The following is a 23,554-nucleotide window of genomic DNA, read 5'->3' on the forward strand; positions in this document are numbered from 1 at the left end:
AAGCAGCCTATCTGGTGACAAACTTACGTAGCTTTTCCTTCCCTCAGGAAAATACATGATAATGAGAACTGAAGGGTGGCAGATACAACTTTCTTAGATAAAGGCTTGAATTTTAACTTGACATCTGTCTGTGTAGGCATGGGGCTTGCATATTGCTTCATGTTGATGCTGCTGGTGGCAAGTGCTTTTCTGCGTCCAGAAGGTGATTCCTGAAAGTAAACATAAACCAACATGAAATAACTTTAAAACATAAAATAAAGAGGTGAAGAGTTGTAACACAGAAACCAGCAGTTTCATAAAGAAGAAGAAAAAAAACTACCAAATAGATCGACCTCATTCTTTTCTCCAGTGGAGAGGCAGAGTGGTCCAGTGGATTGAGTAGTACCTGGGAGACAGAAACTCCTCAGTTCTAAACCTGGCTCAGTCACAAAGGGCCTGATCCGAAGACAATGGGAATCTTTTAATTGTGTTCAGTGGGCCTTATCATCAGCCCTTAAATCACTAAGGTTTAGATCCTGCACTACGATTCACATGGTGGACTCTTACGCTCCCTGAGGTCAATGGGACTCTGCGTGGGCATAAGACTCTACCCATGCAACTCCATTTGCAGGTTCATACTCCAATTTCCACTCTGGAAAACAGGGCTGATGGTACTTACTCACCACACAGAAGAACAGTGAAAATTAATATTGAAAATTAATATTTCTATGTTGCTTTGAAAAACACAAAGTACTATGCAATATTAAGTAGATAAGTACTATTTTGAGCTGCTACTAGGAGTTTAAGCATTGAGTTTAATGTTGAAATATTTTTCAAAGCTATTTTCTTTCTAACAAGCATAGTACATGTACAACCTGAGTTGCAGATTTCTGACGTTAAGATTGACAGTATTTCTAGAATGTCTATAAAATCTTTGGGAGAGAAAAAATTAGAGTAAGATCAAAGCCTGATTCACATATGAAGATAGAGGTGTTCTAAAGAATTCAGATATAAATTAATCTAAACTACCTCTAAGAATCTACTACACAGTTTTGTCTCTAACCCTCAGCATAACAGAAAAGAAATGATATGTACATCAAGTTCTAATGGGGGCGGGGGGGAAGAAACTGCTGTTAACTTTTGAAAAATGTTCTCACAATAAAACTACATTTTACTGCGGTCTGCAATTTGTCTTGAATAAAGACTACTAATTCAATCAAAACATTCAAGCATCCCTTTTTCGAAGTACTTGACATTTCTGCCCAGTAGAATAAGTCAGAATGTAATATGTCATCCCCAAAGAATACCTTGTTTAAAAAACTAGCCTTATCGGTCAGATTATGCACAGGAATATTATACAGAACTATTAGTGCATGTAGCTACCTTATGAATGAATTTCAAAAATGCATCAAACACTTGAGAAGGATTTAGGCCCTCTCAGAAGAAATACTTAAGAATATGCAAATACTCTCAACTGAATCAAGTTGAACAGATGCGACTATCGCAAACAATACAAGTGCTCTTTCCCTGGCCACGACTGTCAATCAAAGAAAGAGATTAAGGTCCAAGGTTCTGACAATGTGTAAAATGAAGAGTATGATGAGGGAGTTTCAATCTATTACTGATATGAACAACAATAAACTGTTATTGTACTGTACCTTTACAATAGCTAAATACTACAACTAATTTAGGATTCAAGATTTACTGCAGCATCTGTTCTGAAAGTAATGCGTGAGAACTGGCACAATATTTTTTTGTTTGTTCTCTACACAAATCCGAATAAGCAGTTTGCTTCTGAACAAGAACATGTACCTTGCATAATAATTCTTTGCCTTTATTACAACACTGCAGTCTAACAGTATCACTGAAGATCAGTTGTTTTCATTCAAAACCTTGAAAGAGGGCTGTTTTATATTTCTATATTTGCAAGTTTCAGATTTTTCTGTTTATGGTCTGGATGCAATTTTTAATTTTAAACAATTGGCTAAACCTTTACTTAGCTAATAGCTTAAAGTATTTTTAATAGTTGTAGAGAAAAATAATGTTTTGTAGCTTCTATTTTTGTCCTGCAGAATGCCTAAAAATGTTGTAGAAGATAGCACATGGATAATTACAAAAGTATAACTGATATGGCAAAAACGATAGTCTTATACTGGCACATGTACTTTTTTTGTCAACCAGAAAGGAAGAAAATAAAAATTATACAACAGTCAGAATTATGCTTCCATTTACAGTGAGACCAAAAATATACTATTCCATTGTGTGGGCTATAATGATTAGGAAATATTTGTCATATTTGTACTCAGTTTCCTTTTTGAGTCAATTTGGATGGGTTCACGCTTGCAACCATCACAAAAAATCCCACCTTAGTCTGTTCTAAAATTTTATAATTATGGTAACTGTTATTCTTATCTAGAGGGTTGCTATTCAACGTATGTCTGGGGTTGCTTTTCATTATTTCAATGCACTCAGAACCAGGGAATCTGGTTTCGCTTAAACCCATTTACAATAAAATGACAGTTTGATGAGACACAACTACAAATAATGCAACAGAATACATATCTTGTTAGGTACCCACTCCTTTCCCCTTATTAACACACAAAAGGAACAGGCTAGGAAAAATCCTCTTGACTGAGGGACAATGACAATCCCAAATGGAACAAATTAAATTTGCTTACCTACTCACAGCCCTCTGGATAAGTTGCTGATCGGCAACAAAATACATGAGCGTACTGATCAGCTGGTGTGTCTATTCTGATGCTGACAATGAAAACCAGTCTCCCACCTCAGTATCCTTGAAATCACGAACAAATGGAAAAAGAAATGGATGCTCACCCAGCCTGTTACTTGGCTGAATTCCTCCTCTCTCTGCTAGTTGCACTCTATAATGCACTTTGTGAAGAGTGCATGTGACTGATGCAATATGAGTTCTGCTTGCACTGAAGTATGGGGTACAACTGTAGTTCATTGACATTTACAGTGAAACAGAGGGGGAAGACCAGCTTCCATTTGTGACAACAGTTTGAGGTTTCATGTTCTCTGTGTATATAAAATCTCCCCACTGTATTTTCCACTGAATGCATCCGATGAAGTGAGCTGTAGCTCACGAAAGCTTATGCTCAAATAAATGTGTTAGTCTCTAAGGTGCCACAAGTACTCCTTTTCTTTTTGCGGATACAGACTAACACGGCAGCTACTCTGAAACCTGTCTTTGGCCAAGTTAACTTTTAAAAGGTTTTTACCAGACCAGTTTCTAGCCCTGCACTGCAGCTGTTTTTGTGCCAGTGTAATGGTGCAAATCAGCATCAAAGCCAGCTACCAGAGATTTCCCACAGTCATCCCCAGTGCCAAGAAGGAGAAGGTACATTTGCCATCCACTTTTACTTACAATTTTCTTGACCATTTAATTGAGGGAAGTCCTAAAACAAATATCACATTCACCTAAATTCCAACTTACTTATTTTGTAATTAAAGGCATGCTATGGCTAGGAAGACATGTATGTAGGTTTGTTTGGGACCTGCTTTCAGATAAGTGCACTTTGGGGGAGGAAGAATGTGCTGTGTGTCTGTTTTTTGCCCTGAGGCCAACTGAGAATAGTGGAGGGCGGGAGGTTCCCCTAGCCTATCTTCCCCTTTAAAAAGGACACTGTCAAGATGTTTAGAACCTAGACTGATTTTGCCATAAAACTTCTGGAATATAATTCCATGGAATATGCTTTCAACTATGACATACCCTACTTTTCTTTTCTTATATTGTCTTTGTTAAATTTATTAATAGCCACCTTCTATAGCATTCAAATGCACTAAACAAACAGACATTTTCTCAAAATTCAGCATGCTCTGAAAAGTAAAATAGTCCACATTACAGTGGCTGTCACTCTAGAATTGGAATGGAACATCTTAAATCAGTAGAGAAAAGCAATAAAACAGGACAAAAAGCATACAGATAAGATGTAAATGGGCAACTCCATCAGCATGCCAGGATGAATGGTTTTAAATCAAAAGCACAATTTATAAAGCTACTACATCCAATATAAATATGGGCAAAATTGTTAAAATACAGATTAGTATTATAACTGGTCTCATACGAGAACATGACATACTTTACAGAAGAGAAACCAAGAAAGCTCATCGTATTTGTTTTTTCTTTTGCTCAGTGTTTTTCAAAACATATTCTGTGATGCATTTTTATATATAAAATGGCAACCATATCTTAAAACATGTAAGGTTCAATTATCCCTCCAGATATCACATTACACATGCATAAAAATTCAGTTTACAAGGTACTTGACAATACACACCCAAATATTTGTAGGCAGGATTTAGCTCTTGGTACAAAACTTGCTCAACCACTGAAATGATACAGAATTAGTGAAGCAGCATCTTTCTAAACAAATAACGATGCGGACATCCTAAATTACTAACTGAAAAATAATGATAAACATAAGGTACACAGCACAGTTAGGTTTCAGAGTAGCAGCCGTGTTAGTCTGTATTCGCAAAAAAATGCATCCGATGAAGTGAGCTGTAGCTCACGAAAGCTTATGCTCAAATAAATTTGTTAGTCTCTAAGGTGCCACAAGCACAGTTAGAGGAAACTAAGCCATACTTGGGTATTAGTAAGCAGTTTTAGACTGCTATAAAAGAGTGATAGAGTTATCTAATGCATATAGTCATTTACTTTTTCTCATACTATATGAGAGGGTGTTGGATCAGACTGTAATTCTTGTATTGGGGTACATGGACCACTGGTAGTCTGCAGAGAGCTGGTAATATTGGCTCCACCTCATTCTACAAATTTCAAGGCTCTTTACTATAGAAAAAAAATGAGAGCGTGAGCATCTAGAAAAACAGGCTGAATCCCCTCCTTTCCAGCTATCTCCATATAGAGGGGAAAGAAATAGGAGTAAAGGCAACAGATACAAATACATAAATATTTTCCTAATATTACTTTATCATGTAAGCAATTGTTATAGTTGCCATAGGACATTGCGTGAATTGTAATCACAATGGGAATTGATCCACGTAATCACAAATGGGACAGGATACAGTTCATAAGACCCCTCTGCTATCAAAATGAGTGTTACACTATAAAAAGAGTTTGAGATCCCCGCTGTTAGAAAAGGCCACACACAGAGATCAGTTGTGAGACTTATGGGTAATCTGACAACGAATAACTGGAACTGTAGACTTATCTTGAGTTATTTGCAAACACTCAAATATTGATATGCATTCAGATATTTGCAATATTTTTTAAATAAAGTGGTACGTCAGAAGCCTGCTGAAATTCCTTTGAGCTATGGTAATTATTGTACAGCTCTGCTGACATCAGAAAAAATACAGAAAATAAGGAATGCTCTTAGAAAGCACCTTAAAAATTATTATAGAAAGAAGTTTACCTGAAAGGAAAAAGAGCTCAAGTCTTGTTAAAACAAAAACCAAACAAATATAAGCAGATAAAATAAGATTCCCTTGATAGTGCCATCTGCTTGGGAAAACTTAAGTTTCTTCAGAGTACTGAGTAAGAACTGGCAATATATGTTACCCTTTAGTTTTTCTGAAAAATGAAAATGATCAAGAAGCACTTTTACACATACACAGAAACTCCGAGTTAAATGTATGCTTTTATACTCCCACACTACTTCAAGGAGAAAGCCTTCCCTGCTGGAAGATTCAAATTATACCAAATTTGTGAAAACATTTAATCATATCCTCCTCACTACCCCCAGGATGTCTGCTAACTATGAGTAATAAAAAGCAAAGCCTATTGTGTTACTAGGTCACTAGTGCAAAACCAAACTCAAGTCAATAGTTGATTACTAGCAAGCTGATAACCTCTGACTATTCCGTGGCTCAAATGAAATGAGTTTCATGGTCTCTCTCCAGTCCTCCGTGCAGAAGCAAGGACATCAAAATACCTTCACAAAATAACCTCACAATTGGGACTGTTGGTCTCACTGGCAATTTCAGGAGACAGGCAAATCTTTGAATGAGGATACAGACTCAATTATATGTTCACCTCTAGAGGTGGTCCCTTCATGTCAGGATGAATTTTCATGGGAACAGCACTCAGAGAAATTTATAAACATTGACAAAATCATGATTACTGAAGTCACTGAAGGTGCACCCATTTTCACTGCCAAACATCTGACCTATTGATCACAGATGTTTCAGGGTCCCTTGATACAGGAAGCACATTTCACTCTTTCTTTCACTGCATAAAAGATTGCAACAAGTATCAGACATCACAAAAGTTACCAAATCATAAGCTCCAATTCTGCAAAGTGATCTACATGTTAAGTATCCATATGGTCAGATCTCTTGCATGATCAGGCTAATGTGAGTAAATACAATAAAATACCAATGTATTCTCTCAGACGCTATGAAGAGACTTGCGTGTTAGGTAGCACCTTTTGTTTGCCCACCACAGTGGACATTTCTCAAACAAAACTTAAAAAAACCCAAAACAAAAAAACCCACTTACAAGGCAACTAAACACAGCTCATTTGTAAAAAGCAGTGAGTATCACATCCCAGGACAGAGCAGAACCAACTCTTCTCCAAGGCAATTTAGTACAACTCCACTGAAGTCAACAGAGTTGAAAGAGCTGTATTACAAAACATTTGAATTTGGCCCCCTAGTTTAGAGGAACCCAGATAACTTGGAACTATACATATCTAATGCAGCCTTCTTTTAAAGACAGAGCTTGTCAGTCCTTTGTTAGGGGAGGAACAGATAATTAAACAGACGGTGTCCTCTTCGGACATAAAAAGCTTGCTTGTGGATGTTGTTTACCTAAGAAACTGCTTACCTCAAAACAAATCTGAATCAAAAGCAAATGAACTGCACATTTTTCCCATCTGAGGGGAAGTTTTCTAGGTGTAGCTATGAAATATTTATACCCTGCATAAGAGCCAATGAATCAAACACCATGTAACAATTTTTTTTTTAATTTAACAGCTCTAATACCTTTGTAATCAAAGTTCAGTCTTATCATGGCTCTAGTCTTTTAATTAGATTGTATATACACAACTGACAATTGAGTGTATTCTGGCTGTTTAGCGTTCACGTTTCTGATGGGTCAGAGTATATTCCAGAGTCTGTAGTGTCACAGTCCATTGTATTTCTATCATCCAGTTGAATGGCAGAATCTCTGTCCCAGTAAAGACACTCCTGATGCTACAGCACAATTAAAGCATAGCAGGAAAAAAAATTGCAGCATCATTAAGGGTTTTTTTAAATTGCAAGTTGTGATGCTCAACTTGGATACTGTCAGAAACTGTGAGGAGATGGTCAGGCCTAGTTTTCAGAGCTGGAGCAGTCAGGCCTAATGGTCAGAGCTGGAATCAGGAGTCCAGGGCAGGGTTGGAGTGAGACTAGAGCACGACTAGCAGCAGGGTAGCGGCAAGAGCTGGGCTGGAGCCAGAGCAAAGCTGGAACTGGCTACGGGTTGGGGATTCTGTTGCCACTGTCAGGCAGGAGTGAGTTCCAAGCCCTGGAATGACACTTAGTGGACTGAGCTGCTGTTCCTCCCGTGAGGCTTATACACCTGCTCTGGGAGTCAACAGCCCAGTTCCTGGCTTGTGGATTGGCTGGAGCTTAAAACAGGAGTGACTCATCACCAGACTCAGGAAGAGAGGGGAAACATTTTATGAGTCATCTTAAAGAAAATACCTTTCAATTTTCAAGCATTGAACTGTACGGCCATTTCCATGAACAAAACACTTCTATCAGACTTGTCATTATGGGAAAAATGTTTATACTTGTGTGTCTACGGACAGGCACCTGCAGTGATACAAGGCACCTATATAAGTAACCTGATTTCTCTTGAGGCCAATAGAAGTTGAGGGCTCTCAGCATTTTGAAAGTTAGCTCATGATTCTAGTTTGGTCTACAGAGTAACACATGACCCATAAGAAAATATCAAACACTACTCCTGAGCGAAATCTGCCCTGCTGCGCACATGCAGACTTCATGTCCCGTACAGAATTCTTTTTCTTTGAAGAAAATACATGCTGCTGGAGAGGTGCTGCAGTTACACCTTTCACCCACCAGGGATTGCTGTGGCACCAGAACAGAGGGCAGTCACTCCTGGTGGGGAGAGAGAGGAGAAGCTGCGTTCCTCACAGCACTCTGTCTGTGGGGCCAGGTGAGGAGGCACAGGAAACTGGGGGGGGACAGACAATATGGGGTTGCTGGGGGTCATAGACTGGGGTTCAGACTGGGTGGGCACTAAATGCGAGTGGGGGTGCAGGGCCACATGGGCATAGGAGGGAGGGGTTGGCTGAGTGGGGGTTAGGGTTACCACCTGGCCGGTATTTGACTAGCCTGGCCAGGTTTTTTTATGGATTTGCAGTTGCCGCAAAAATAATTTAATCTGCCTGGGGAAGGGGGAGGGAGGGGTTTATGTAGGTCTAAAGATTTGCATTATCATCGCAATACACTGGGATACCTAATGTTAAAAGTTTCTGTGTCCAGCCGAAGATGCTGCAGTGTTCCCACTTCCACAGTTTAAGTGATAACAGATCAAAATTATTCAAAATACAGCAGCGGTGTGTCCACCAACACATGCATGTGTGAAAGTGAGTTTGAGTCATGTGAGAGTGAGGAAAAGTAGAAGATATCTTATGGAGGATACGGGCAATGGTGCAAGTGATCTACTACACCCCCACTCAAAAGCATGCACAAGAAACTTCACATTCAGTGACAACTGGCTAAATGAAACAGACTATAAAGACAGGTTTCAGAGTAACAGCTGTGTTAGTCTGTATTCGCAAAAAGAAAAGGAGTACTTGTGGCACCTTAGAGACTAACCAATTTATTAGAGCATAAGCTTTCGTGAGCTACAGCTCACTTCCTCAGTGAGGAATGGGAATGGGCATTTCTGCCCATTTTTGCTGCTCCTCAGGAATGGCCTGAATGAAATGGTGATTCAGCAACCTTTAATGGAGTTTTGGCTTAAGCAGACCTTGCTATTTATAACAACAATTATAAAAAACCTTTCTAGTTAGCTTATTTTCTGTAACTACCCCACTTCTTGATATCAAGTCTTTGTCAAGGTTAATGCAAAAAGAATATACAACTAAGAGTTAGCTCCATATAATTTACAACCTCGCAACGTCTACTAAGTTAGAGAGTCAAACAATTTGAAAATTTTTGTTCTGAAAAGACACTCACTATGTACCTATGATGGGAAAGAGGGAATGCTACAGAAGCCGCTACAATACAACTTTAGCTCCTAAAACCTGAGCTCAACTTGCCTACGTTTGTTTCCATTGCTTGTTGCTTCTATCAACCTGCACCTCAGAAAATGAAGAATACAATAGCCCTCCTTCCTATAAACACAGAAAAAATTTGTGAAAACACAAAAGAGCATGTTTTCTTTCAATAAAAACTGAACTTGTGGCTGAAAAATCTTATTATGCTTTATAATTATTTAAGTATTTAAATATCAAAGAAAATGTCCTACTGATTTCTTTCGGGAAGGGATTTCTTTTCTAAAGGGAAAGTATTGTAGTAATCATTATCCAAGGAAGATTAAATCTAAATGGGGAATATAACAAGTTTCCTAATTTGAAATATTTTGTCAAAAGGAAACAAAAGAGCTTTGTCTGCCCTTACCCTGTGCTTGAATATGAACAGAGCACAGAGAGTGATCTTCTCAGAAGTTGGCTTTTCACACAATCTTTAGCAGAGCTGCTGAAAGATAACTAGAACTTAAATGGAAGCATTCTGTTCTTTACACCTACTCAGAAGACAATTCTTTAGACAACACAACTTACACTCTACCTTCCACTTCTTAAAAGATTTTTGACAGTGGCACCACAAAGCCACTGGAAAACACAGATATTGATGATTTTACTTTCATTTGCTACCCAATTCAAAGTTACTTAATTTTCAAATAAAGCTATCACACAGCATATGAAGTCAACAAACATGTACTCACAGCACCCCGAAGAAAAATAAGTCGGAAAGTTCTGATTCCTTCAAAGCCCGGATGCTGGCCCTTCAAGCTGCGTTACAAGCACCATCTTGCTTATGCTATGCTGAAAAGATCACTGCTTCGCTAGCAGAGCAAAATGGATCGCTACAGAATTTAATTTCTGAGAGTACAGAGCAATTAAATGCCAAAATAGACAAGGTATGGGAAGCTCTCTCATCTGTAAAGAGTAAATTAAAAACTATGTCAGTTAAAATAATTTAGACAGACGGATGGAAGATTTGGAGGGCCGAATGCAAATGGCACAATCTATGCTGAAAACATGTTTAAAAGCAAATGATGGTTCAAGGTATCCAGAACATTTATTAAGAATTGTGATGTATTTGAAAGGAGAATTTAATGTTTAAAAAATTCTTCCACGTGTCAGAAAAATTGGAGTTCAAGGCATAGTGACTGGAAAAGGAAGGTACGAAAGTCATGAAAATGTTAGAACAATTCCTTTAAATAGCTATATTTGGACCCATATATAGGTGAATGTATATAAACTGATGAATGATTAAATAGGAAGTTTCAGAGTAGCAGCTGTGTTAGTCTGTATCCAAAAAAAAGAACAGGAGTACTTGTGGCACCTTAGAGACTAACACATTTATTTGAGCATAAGCTTTTGTGGGCTACAGCTCACTTCATCAGATGCATAGAATGGAACATATAGTAAGAAGATATATCTATACATACAGAGAACATGAAAAGTGGATTAAGAGGCTAATTAATTAACTCCACTTTTCATGTTCTCTGTATGTGTATATATCTATATCTATCTATCTATCTATCTTCTTACTATATGTTCCACTCTATGCATCCGATGAAGTGGGCCGTAGCCCACAAAAACTTACGCTCTAATAAATTTGTTAGTCTCTAAGGTGCTACAAGTACTCCTGTTCTTTTATTTAAATAGGAAGTACTGTACCATATTTATTACCTAACTAACGACAGAGGATGTTTTCTGTAACTGGAAAGAAAATGAAAAGTGGTACCACAGGCTGCTTTTCTTCTTTTTTAAAAAAATTCCAATTGGAGTTTAGGAAATCGCTCAGATAAGAAGAAATTTATTGAAATGGACCTTTTAGATGAAAAAACAATTTGCAAATTTGCTCCACAGGACCAAATTTTTGGTGGAAAGAACAAAGTGTTTCTCTTAACAGACCTGTCTTCTGCCTTCATGATCCTTGGAAATCTCCAATGGGAAAATCAGATGGAAAGTTCCAGACACAAAGACTGAAATGCATTGGTAGTACAGTATAATCTTAGCTATGCCATTGCTGCAATCAAGCTGTTTGGTGTGATTAAGTTTCACCATGTGAGTTACTATACTCAGAAAATTCTGATAGACTATCCTTAAAAGCTTTCCTATACAAAACTGTCCAGAGACAACATATTCTGAACAAATAGTTTTGACATACGATGAACTGATACCTTTTCTAACAGCGTGACAGCTACTTTCTTGGGCTCCCTCAAATAGTCTTGCTTTTGTTTTGTTTGCATTGCTTTTTACTGTGTTTTCTGTCTAGTTTACATGCTAACTCAAATGATACCTCTCTGACATTAGTGAAAGGACTAGCCGATTAAAGAAAACTAAGAAATCACATTTGTTTTAACAACTCATCAACAGACTTAGATGAGACAAACTGAAGTATCTGCCTCTAAGTAAGGCTATCTTGATGCTTATCAAGGGCACTAGAGGAAATAGTCACAAGAAAATTGGACAAATTTAGTAAGCTGGGCAAGACTATTAAGCACTTTGATACTCTCACTTTCAATCAGAGCTCCCAGGTGCTCAAGCCTAACTTTAGATATTCATTTTTGAAAATCTTTGTTACAGTCTGTTTTGAACAGTTATAGAACCACAGAAGGGTAGGGTTGGAAGGGATCTCAAGAGGTTATCTAGACCGTCCTCCCACACTGAGGAAGTACCAATTATAGCTAGCCCATTCTTGACAGATGTTTGTCTAACCTGTTCTTAAAAACATCAAATGATGAGGATTCCACAATTGCCCTAGGTAATCTGACATCCAACCTAAATCTCTTTTGCTGCCTAATAAGCCATTTTTTTTTTGTCCCACCCTTGGTGGACATGGAGAACAACTGATCACCGTCCTCTTTACAACAACCTTTTACATATATGAGGACTGCTACAAGGTGCCCCCTCAATCATCTCTTCCCTAGATTAAACATGTCCAGTTCTTTCAGCCTTTCCTCACAGGTCATGTTTTATAAATCTGTCATCATTTTTGCTGCTTTCCTCTGGACTCTCTCCAGTTCATTCACATCTTTCTTAAAGTATGGCGCCCAAAACTAGCCACAGTACTCCAGCTCAGACCTCACCAGTGCTGAGCAGAACAATTAACTCCCATGTCTTACATAGGACTCTCCAGTTAATATATCCCAGAATGGTATCTGCCTTTTTCACAACAGTATCATATTGTTGAGTCATATTCAATTTGTGATCCATTATAACTCCCAGATCCTTTCCTGCAGTACTGCTGCCTATCCAGTTATTACCCATTTTGCATTTGAGCATATGATTTTACCTTCCCAAGTGTAGTATTTTGCACTTGTCTTTACTGAATTTCATCTTGCTGATTTCACACCAATTCTCCAATTTATCAAGACTATTTTGAATTCTAATCATGTCCTCCGAAGTGCTTGCAACCCCTCCTAGTTTGGTGTCATCTGCAAATTTTATAGGTACGCTCTCATCTCCATCATCCAAGTCATTAATGAAAATATTGACTGGTACCAGATGCAGGACAGATCCTTGCAGAACCTCACTAGATACATCCACCCAGCTTGACACTGAGCAATTCATAACTTCTCTTTGAATATGGTCTTTCATCCAGTTATACACCCACCTTATAGTAATTTCATCTAGACCATATTTCCCTTGTTTGCTTAAGAGAACGTTATGTGGAACTGAGTCAAAAGCCTTCATAAAGTCCAGATATATCATAGCTACTTCTTCCTCCTGTCCAGTAGGCTAGTTACCCTCTCAAAGAAGAAAATTAGATTGGTTTGACATGATTTATTTTGACAAATCCCTGTTGGCTATTACTTATCATCACCTTATTATCCTCTAGGTTTGAACAAATTGATTGTTTAAGAATTTGTTCCAGAATCTTTTCAGATACAGACGTTTGGATGATTGGTCTATAAGTCCCCAAGCTCTCTTCCCCTCCTCCACCCCATTTTAAACACAGGTACTATGTTTGTCCTTCTCTAGTCCTCTGAGACCTCATCCATTCTCCAGGAGTTCTCAAGGATAATTACTAACAGTTTCAAGATTGCTTCATCTAGTTCCTTATATAACCTAGGATGAACTTCATCAGGTCCTGTCAACTTGAATACACCAAACTTACCTAAATGTTCTTTAACCTATTCTGTCACTGTTTTATCCTGAGATCTTTCCCCCTATTTGTTAATGTTGTGCTAAGCATCTGATCACACATAACCTTTTTAGTGAAGACTGAAGCAAAAAAGGCATTAAACACTTCAGCCTTCATTCTGTCATCCATTATTTACTCTCCTTCCCCACTAAGTAATGAACCTACACTTTCCTTCATCTTTCTCTTAATTCTAATGTATTCTAGAACCTCTTCTTTTTTACTTTTATGTCCCTAGCTAGTTGTAACTCATTTTGTGCCTTAGCCTTTCTGATATTCTCCCTATATGCATATGCTATTCTTATGTACTCATCCTTAGTGATCTGTTCTCATTTCCACTTTTTATAAAATTACTTTTTGATTTTCAGGTAATTAAAGAGCTCCTGAGGGAGCCATATTGGTCTCTTACTATTCTTCCTATCTTTCCTCTGCACTGGGATTCTTTGTTGTTGTGAACATAAGAACCACTATACTGGGTCAGACCAAAGGTCCATCTAGCCCAGTATCCTGTCTTCCAACAGTGGCCAAAGCCAGGTACCCCAGAGGGAATGAACAGAACAGGTAATCACTGAGTGATCCATCCCCGTCGCCCATTCCCAGCTTCTGGCAAACAGAGGCTAGGGACACCATCCCTGCCCATCCTTGCTAACAGCCACTGGTGGACCTATCCTCCGTGAATTTATCTAGTTCTTTTTCGAACCTTGTTATAGTCTTGGCCTTCACAACATTCTCTGGAAAGGAGTTCCACAGGTTGACTGTGCATTGTGTGAAGAAATACTTCCTTTTATTTGTTTTAAACCTGTAGCCTATTAATTTCATTTGGTGGCCCCTAGTTCTTGTGTTATGAGAAGGAGTAAATAACACTTCCTTATTTACTTTCTCCACACCAGTCATGATTTTATAGACCTCTATCTTATACAGATGTCTATTGTCCGCCAGACTCCCACCACCCACAGCCATCCTGATTTTGCACACTTGCTATCTGGTTAGCCTAATAGTACCTGTACTGTAGATATGGCCTAAGAACTTGTTGGACAATAACTATCCTGCTGTATTTTTTTCCAGCAGATATCTGGGTTGTTAAAGTCCCCCACAACACCAGCTCCCTGTGCTTTGGATAGCTCCACTATTTGTTCTAAAAATGTTCATCCATCTCCTCCTCCTGATTTTGTGGCCTATAGCAGGCCCCTAACAGGACATCACCCATTTCCCACCCCCCTTTTTTTATTTTTGCCCTGAGACTTCCAATAGGAATGCTTTATAATGTGAAGGATCTTGTGAAGTGGGCAAGAGTATTTTTTCCAGTTTAAAAAGGGCAAAGGTACAGATTATCGGAAGTAATTTTGATACTTTTCTACACCCTGTCTCTTTCGCTCCTTCCAGGGGAGCATGCTAGAGGTTGTGCCATAGGGGACATAGAGTTTATGCCAGAGACAACATTTTGGAATATATAGTGTATTCACCTTGGAGTGGGCAGTTTTACTTACTGCTCAGCAAACCAGTCCTATATTTCCTCTTTCTTCCAGTTATTGGGTAAAATTAAGGCCTAGATCAAATGCAACCATATAGAATCACGAATTATGACTGGCAGTAATCTCCAGGGGTTTAACCACATTAATTTTGTTATCGAGTGAATTCAATACCTTGTCACCAACCATGAAATGGAGACTTTCTAGTACACTCTATGCAGCAGTACCCCATTAACTGTGATGGGAAAACTTTGAAGTGGTTATACAAGGCAAATGTATAAACAGCAGCAGCCTACCAAAAGAAAGTCCTTAGCTAAAGAAATTGGCAAACCAGGTAGAATACATAATGTGAGTGTCAAAGTCAAATGACTCTCTATACACATTTTTCTTTCGTATAGCTTCTACTGTTCCTTGCAGCCAGAGGCGTTCATCTTCCTTTAATTTTATGTCTTTCATTATTGAGGATCTAAATTGGCTCTCTCTCTTCTACCTGGCACTCAGATAAGCGACCCTGGTGATAAGGCCCAAAAACTTTTTGAAGCCTTTGAAGTTATAAAAAGGTAGACTTATACGCATAACTCAACCAGGAGTGTACCTAGAGCAGCTGTGTTAAACCAGTGATGGCTTTAAGAATTTTTGTTGAAAGTTGTGTGGCAGAATATCAGGTCTTCCAACTTGATATAGATTCATATCCAGCTCTTTAGTCTAACTGAACGATGCACAGAAGAACTAAACAAATAAGACTGGGAAAGGCTGCTGAGGTAACAAAGGCAACGTAGGAAGACAAGGCCTTGATAGACCAAGGATGAATTCCAAGAGAACTTTTGCCTTCAGCTTCCCACCATGGTAACCAAATTATTCAACTCCTTTCTCACCTTCTACACTGAACTGTACTTGACAGTATCTGTGGCAGCTATCTCCTTCATACTAAAAAAGAAGAAAGGTCACCCACTCTGGTGGCCTTATACACACCCATTTCCCTTCTCAGCTATGATAATATGTTTGAAAGCGGTTAGTAAAATTGAAGGAAATTCATTATCCCAGCACTGAAACTCTGTTCAGACAGGTCTTGTAAAAGGCAGAAGGTTTGCTGACAGCTCTCATAGGGTATGTCCTCCCAGTGCGAGTAGACAGATGTGCACTAGCTCTGCTCAAACTAGCATGCTAGAAATAGCAGGATGCCAGGCCTACCCAAGGGGCCAGGGCAGGTTTGTACTCAGGCAGCTAGACTGAGCTGCCGCCCCTACTATCCCCAACTACACTGTTATTTTGAGCATGCCACCTCAAGCAGGGCTAGCACATGTATGTTTAATCGAGCCTGGAAGCACACTCCTGGCAGCAGTGTAGATGTATTCATACAGTGTTCATATGGTGTTCAATAAAATACAGTTTGCAAAGTCTGAGGAATTTCATCTGAGATGCAAAAGGCCTCTGACTGTGTTGAAATATTGCAACTTTTACATTTGCTTATTATTTTAATATAGGTCTGAACTCAAACTGTACAGGATATGGATGAAGGTGTTTTCTAATGGTATCCCCTTATGCCTCTCTGTTGAGCTGTGACACTCACCTTGGATCAAGCTATTCACCAATACGGTGATATCTCTGCCTTCAGCCTATAGCACACAAGGAATGCGAAGTTACTTGAAATGTACCCACCATTGTGATATCCAGTGCTACTTCAGCCAAGTGTGGAGTTCTGCTGCCCATTGGCTACATACTATATAGTAAGGTTAAATATCTGAGATTATGGCTTTGAACATCCAATTTATTCTCTTCCCATCCCCTCACAATTTCTTTCATGTGTGTCAAGATATTGCATTAAGGAATCCAGAGAGCTATTAAACGTGAGGTTTCATAAAACTGTAACATCCCCTCTGTTATGGCTAAAATCAATCAAGATATGTAGTAATAAAACCGGGTGATGTCCTGGATATGGAGGGAATCTGGACACCTGCCACTGCTCCTATACATCTTTCACTATCTCCCAATTGATGTTTCTAAATGAATATCACAAGACTTCCACAAGTCTGAAAGATCTGTGGCAGCAACACGAGTTGTGAATTCCTCACAATGCTCTGGCTTTCTAAGGAAAAAAGTGGCCTTGCCCTGCCTAATATACAGTTCTGTTACTGGTGCCACTTCATTGCCAAATTTGGTAATTTTATTTCTTTATTTGAATTTGCAATCTGGCAAGCATAGTTTCAATTAAACCAGTGGGCTAATTTTAATGTGAAATTCTACTGCATACTGAAATCTAAAGCTACATGCTTGGAATTGCAAGTTCAATGGACCTTGTAGTGGGATAATGTTCACAGAGAAAAGGATCCCTGGCGTCTCCCAAAAAAGGATAATGTTCACAGAGGAAAGGATCCCTGGCGTCTCCCAAAACCAGGACATTTGAAATTGTGTGTATTCTGCAGGGTGCCGTATGTTTTTGGCTGCAAAACCCCAGAGCATGGGAAATTTACGTTGAAAGTATGATGTAATTATCAAGGGAGGGACGAATAAATAGGGCACAGGGAGGCTCCTGAAGATTAAGATCTGCATGTGACTAGATACATGAATGCTCACGCATACAATGCTTCTGAATAGTCACACCCTTTGCATGCTCAAGTTAATGAGGAAAAAATGTATTGTGCACATGCTCTTGTTCAAAGTTCCTTAAAACACACATTTGTCAGTGAGCACTATGTACTGTACATAGTCTAAGTTTGTAGTATTTTAAAAAGTGGGTTTTTCATTAACCACAAAAAACATCTGAACAACTTTCTTAAAGCACGAAAGACATTTTCCCCCTGAACCTAACTTAAAAAAAATGTCTAAATGGATTTCTTCAAAAATTCATCTCTAGACTGACAAGCATAAAAGTTTCGCTCCAAAGGGTGATTTAAAAAAAAAAGCTGAAAAAGCCTGAAAACAGGGGCTCATAATGAAGCTGCCCCATCAACCATAACCACACTGTCACAGGAGCAACACAATCATCTTTTCTGTGCAAAGAGGCAATGCATTTAACATTTCTCCACTGTGTATTATCTATTAGTTGTGTTCATCAGAAAGATATGCAAAGGTTCCCTGCAATAATATGAATATGTGCCAACGGATAAAAGAATCTGTCCATATCGCTCTCTCAGCTTAGGCCTGTCTCAGAATATTTTGGTAGAAAACTTTTAAAAACCTGGTATTTTTTTCTAGGTTTCTATGAAATTCTGTTAAAATGAAGAAATAAAAGCAGTCACAAGAACACATTGCTATTTGCTGTAAATTACTGAATACTCCCTTGCTGCTTCCATGGAAAATCTCTTCTTAAAAACAGATTTAATTTTTTTTCTATGTATGCACAAATTAGTTATGGATGATTGACAAAGCATTCATTCTTTTATTTGCCTTGGCTGAGACCTGATCAGTGTCCCGTTCATGTGAAGAAAGTACTTCATTTTATGTTGATTAAATATGAAATATTGTTGATAAAAGTCATATGCTTAGGTCCACAAAAGATGTGTGTTCTTAGGCTAACATTTTTTTAAACCAGTTTTTCCAGCTTTTTAATTGTGAAAAACTTTTAATACAAAAATGGTTTTCTTCTCACTGAACATAATTCAATGAAAATCCCTAAGACTTAGAGCAACACGCAACATTCTCAGTTAAGAATGGTCATTTCTACATGTCTGACATAGTAATAATGAATTTTCAACAATTCTGCCTAACAATTTAACTTCTTTAAACATTCTCAATAGAGGAATATAACTTTGTTCCCACTATAACATGATCTGTCAAAAAGAGGAGGAAGGAGACAAAGTAGAGCATATAGCAAAACCAAAGATCATAAAATGCAGATCATGTGACATACTGAATACCATCTTGCAAGCGATGGGGTATCAGTACATTCTGATTTTGATGTACATGCAGTCCACTGACATTTTGGCCCTTGTGCCATTGACTTCAATTATCACAAGATCTGATCTGATCCTTTGAGACGATAACAAATGCAAAAATGTACATCTATAAGGTTGCCAATAGTATGAGACAGAAGCCTCTGAATCCTCCTTATAAAGATAAATATTTTCACTATCCATTTACAATTGTAAAGTGACAGCACAAGAAAGAGATGCTATAACATAGACCCCAATTCTGCAAGGTACTTATGCACATACCTACCTTAAGCACACGAACTTAGTCTTAAAGTCTTGCCAAAGTTAGGCATGTGCTTAAATACCTGCTGAGTTGGGGCCTTTTGCCTTAAGTTATTACCCCATACAGAACAGTAACAGTCAGATGTTACTTCAGGTGAATGGCATGACTTAAAAATAAATCCACTCCTACAAAATTATGCACAAGTACAGTGATTTTTTTTAAACTACCTAAAGATGCCTGTGTCTCTTATATAGTTGTGAATTAGATCTTGCCTACTAGTCTCGTCCAAGCAATGAGGTCTTAATCTTTTTTAAATCTCCAACAAAGAAAGTTGATCTCCCACCTTGCCAAAACCATCACAAAGATTTCCATGAAACTAAGCAATGTCACAGAAGTGTACGCGCTTTACAATAAAAATAAAAAGTCAACAAAAGCAAAGAGAATGGCACCTTGTTTTTCATCTGATACTGTCTTGACAATATTAGGTAGAAAACTGCCAAAACCAGAAAAGACTCAGTGTAAAATAATTTTAGGAAACATAGCTAATCCTAGGGACATAAAAAGCATGATTTCATGAAGTGGCCCCAGACAAGCAATAGTTCTGAGTCAAGGAGTGTTAGCAGAAAAGGATATATATATTTTTTAAATACAATACAAGAAGATGGAAAGGAATGAGGGCAGCAAAGACACCTCCCTCCCACCCCCTGGTAATTGGTGGAGGGGGAAAGAGGCTGAAGGAGAAAACAGTTACCTACCTTTCCATAACTGTTGTTCTTCAAGATGTGTTACACACATCCATTCCGCTGTAGGTGTGCGCACACCTCATGACCAGTTAGTGGAAATTTTTTCCTCCGCAGTTCCTGTTGGGGCAGCATGAGCACCTCTGGTGCCTCGCACCACGGTATGTAGGTATAAGGGGCCATGTTGTTCCTGACACCCCTCCCCCAGTTCCTTCTTACCAGAAAGACACTGATAGAGAGGGGATGGAGGGTCGGTTCTGGACTGGACATGTGCAACACATCTTGAAGAACAACAGTTATGAAAAAGTACATAACAGTTTTTTTTTCTTTTTCAAGTGATTACACACATCCAATCCACTGTAGGTGACTCACAAGCCATTCAAACAAGAAGTGGGCTTCGAGTCTAATTGAAAAGGGATTGTAGGACCACCAGTTCAAATCCGGCACCATCTCTAGATTGGTGAGAGAAAGCATAGTGAAATGCAAATTTACGGACCGACGACCAGGTTGCCGCCCTACAAAAAACAACATCCGGTATAGGTGCACAAGCTAGAAAGGCTGTGGCAGTTACCAGTGACCTGGCTGAATGAGCCACCACTTTACTTGGAGGTGCAATATCATCCAATTGGTAGCATAAACCAACACAGCAAGAGATCTTCTGGGTGGATACTGGGTAGCCCTTTATTCTGAAACTAAGAACTGAGATGAAGACCTGAAAGGCCTAGTTGTATCCAGATAAAAAGTCAAAGCTCTAATACCTACAGTATGGAACTTTTCTTTCCCTTTATTCAAATAAGGCTTTGGAAAGAAAGTCCGTAAATGAACTGCTTGATTAATGTGCAAATTGGAAATCACATTAGAAAGGAATTTTGGGTGAGGTCGAAGGAAAACCTTGTCCCTAAATAAAATTGTATAGGGAGACTCTGACACTAAAGCTCACAGCTCACCTACTCTCTTGACTGAGGCTCTAGCAACCAAAAAAGCCACCTTAATAGTCATGTGTAACAAAACAAGTCACTAGTGGTTCAAAAGGGAAGAGGGGAGACAAATCAACTGTGCCAAAACTCAATTTAAACTCCACTGTGGAACCAGGCTGTGAACCTGTGGAACAAACCCTTTAGAAATCTAATGAACACAGGGTTTGAAAAAAATGGATCGGTTATCCACGGGAGGATAGAAAGCTGAGATAGCCACCATATGGACTCTTTTGGAACTAAGTGCTAATAATACTGTCATTTCAGAAACAAATGATAGTCCAAGATATGGCAAATCAGAGCCTGACCTGGGGGGATGCCTCTTTGTATGGACCAAAATGGAAAATCTCTTCCATTTAGCAAGGTAAGCAGACCTAGATAAAGGCGTCCTACTATTTAGCAGAACTTGCTGTAGCCCCTTAGAGCAAAGTCGTTCTGAGGTTGTCAGCCATGAAGCATCAATGCAGTCAGGTAGAGAGCCTGAAGGTTGGGGTAAAGGAGAAAGCTGGGTCCACGTCTTGAGAACAGCAGCGGAGGTCTGACTGATAGGACAAGCAGAGTTGAAAACCAATGTTGACAGGGACACATGGAATCTTGCTTGACTTTGGATAAGACTGTTGCTAGGAGCAGAACTGACAGCAAGGCATACAGCAGGCCTTTAGACCAGGGTAGGAGGAAAGCATCCGTCTGTGAACTGAGGCTATGACCCTGCTGGAAACAAAAAAATGACCACATTTTTTGTTCGCTCATGTTGCAAAACAGGTTCACTTGGGGAGCTCCCCATCACTGGAAAATGGACCTGAACACCTCTGGGCAAAGATACCACTCACAGAGACCAGCAAATTACCTGTTCAGGTGGCCTGCCAGAGTGTTCTGGACTCCCAGAAGGTATGCAGCTCTCAGGTTGATGGATCTGGCAATGAAGAAATTCAAAAGAATGATTGCCTCCTGACATACCTTTGTCAGAGGGGCCCTCCTTGTTTATTTGCATAGAACATAGCCACTGTGTTGTCAGAGTACCAACAACTTCACCCCTTGATATATGTAAGGAATGCCAGGCAAGCAAAATGGATGGCCTATAGTTCCCTTATATTTAGATGGAAGCTTAGATCCTGAGGAGACCAAAGGCCCTGAGTCTGAAGGGGACCGAAGTGAGCTCCTCAACCTAAATCCAATGCATCTGTGACTAGAGCGAGCGCTGTTGTGGTGAGGCAAAGGGAACATTTGCAAGCTCTATCTAAAAGTCCCCAGAGGACAAGACCTGAGCAGGTTCTTGAAACACCATGCCAACATGACAACTGGCTGCTGAAAACACTAACGCTAGCCAACCCTGTAGTTCTCTGAGGCGTAGCCTGGCACGCTGCACCACGTAAGTGCATGCTGCCATGTGTCCTAGAAGTCAGAGGCAAATTCCGAACCACACTGAGAGGGTGCACCTTAGATCTAGAGGAATGACCTGCATTGTTTGGAACTTCTGCTCAGGCAGGAAAACCCTGGCCTCTGTAGAGTCCAGGACTGCCTCAAGGAATTCTAGCCTTTGAACAGGTGTCAAGATAGATTTCTCTGTATCGATCAGGAGCCCCGGCATGTCAAAAGTGGACTGAATAGTGGCTACTCTGGAGAGGACCTGAGACCCGGACCGACCACTTGTTCAGATAGGGGAATACGTGGACTCCAATCTTCACAGAAATGTGCTACTACAGCCATGCATTTCCTGAATATGTGAGGGGCTGCTACGGCCTTATTGCAAATTGGTGGTAGGATCTGTTGACCATGAATATGAGAAACTTTCTGTGTATCTGGTAAATTACTATGTAAAAATAAGCACCCTTGAACTCAAGAGCAGCGTACCAGACCCCAAGATCTAAGGAAGGCATAATAGATGCTACAGGAAGCAGCCAAAATTTTGTTTTCTTTAGGAATTTGTTTAGCTGCCTTAAATCTAAAATAGAGCTGAGAACCTGTCTTCGGAAGTAACCGGAATAAAATCCCTTTCCTCTGAATGATATGGGAACTTCCTGCATGGTCCCCACAAGGAGAGTGAATCTTCTGAAATAACATGCCCTTGTGAGAGGGGCAGGGAAGGAGGGATAGAAATAATTAAGGGTGTATCCCAGTTCCCCCACTCTGATCTGTGGTGATGCACGTCCAAGCACTTAGGAAGAGGGATAGGCAAATGAATGGGGTGGAGACAGATGGCACTCTAAAGTGGCAGACTGCTCCCGACAGGTCAAAATGATTGTTTAGTAGTGCCCAACCTTATTACACAAAAGGGCCACATAAACCAAAGCACAACCTTTCTACAGACAGATTCTACATATTTTAATAGGATTTAAAGTTACCGGTATTGATTTATATTTTAAGTTTGGCTTGGGACCGTGGGGAAGTAAGACGGTGACCTTGTTCCAGATCCTCCCAGCACCTAGCTAATGTAGAAGGGCAGAAAGGGAGCAGAGTGGCTCTAGAATGTGGAGGAAAGCCCCCAGGGTTCCCAATGGGCCTTTGATATGGAGTCCGGACCCAGCTATGTGGAGGTCATTAGTCCTTAGAGGGCTGAGGCTGTGGCTGGTACCATGGTGGGCAGGTACTCCTCTGGGGCTGCTGGGCATACTTGGGTCCAGATGAATATGATCCAACCTTGAAGTCGGATGACGAGCCCATTTCCTCAGACCATGGTGGAGCTGACCCCTTCAGCACTGGAGATGGCGGTACCAGCAAGATCATTTACCTCTAGTTGGAGCTCTATGGAGAGGTGCCACGACTACAGAAGCCACCAGTACTGAACGGTGCTCTAGAGCTGCTGCCGGGACCATGTGAGCGTGCACTTGCAATGCCAGTACTTCGCAAGACTCCTGAACAGCAAAGGAACAGACAGGCTGAG

General features: G+C 39.7%; 1 protein-coding gene across 10 annotated transcripts in view; it reads right to left on the reverse strand.

The window, feature by feature from the left end:
- The window catches only part of EHBP1 (EH domain binding protein 1), a 410,447-nt gene that overhangs the window by 186,432 nt on the left and 200,461 nt on the right, over positions 1 to 23,554 (reverse strand). For all 10 annotated transcript variants that reach the window (XM_084623076.1, XM_084623074.1, XM_084623082.1 and 7 more), the window contains exon 6: positions 28 to 209. In XM_084623076.1, coding sequence (XP_084479202.1) covers positions 28 to 209 — 182 coding nt within the window. The remainder of the gene's footprint in view (positions 1 to 27; positions 210 to 23,554) is intronic.

This window comes from Lepidochelys olivacea (genome assembly GCF_965140295.1).
Source record: "Lepidochelys olivacea isolate rLepOli2 genome assembly, chromosome: 3".
Lineage (NCBI taxonomy): Eukaryota > Metazoa > Chordata > Testudines > Cheloniidae > Lepidochelys > Lepidochelys olivacea.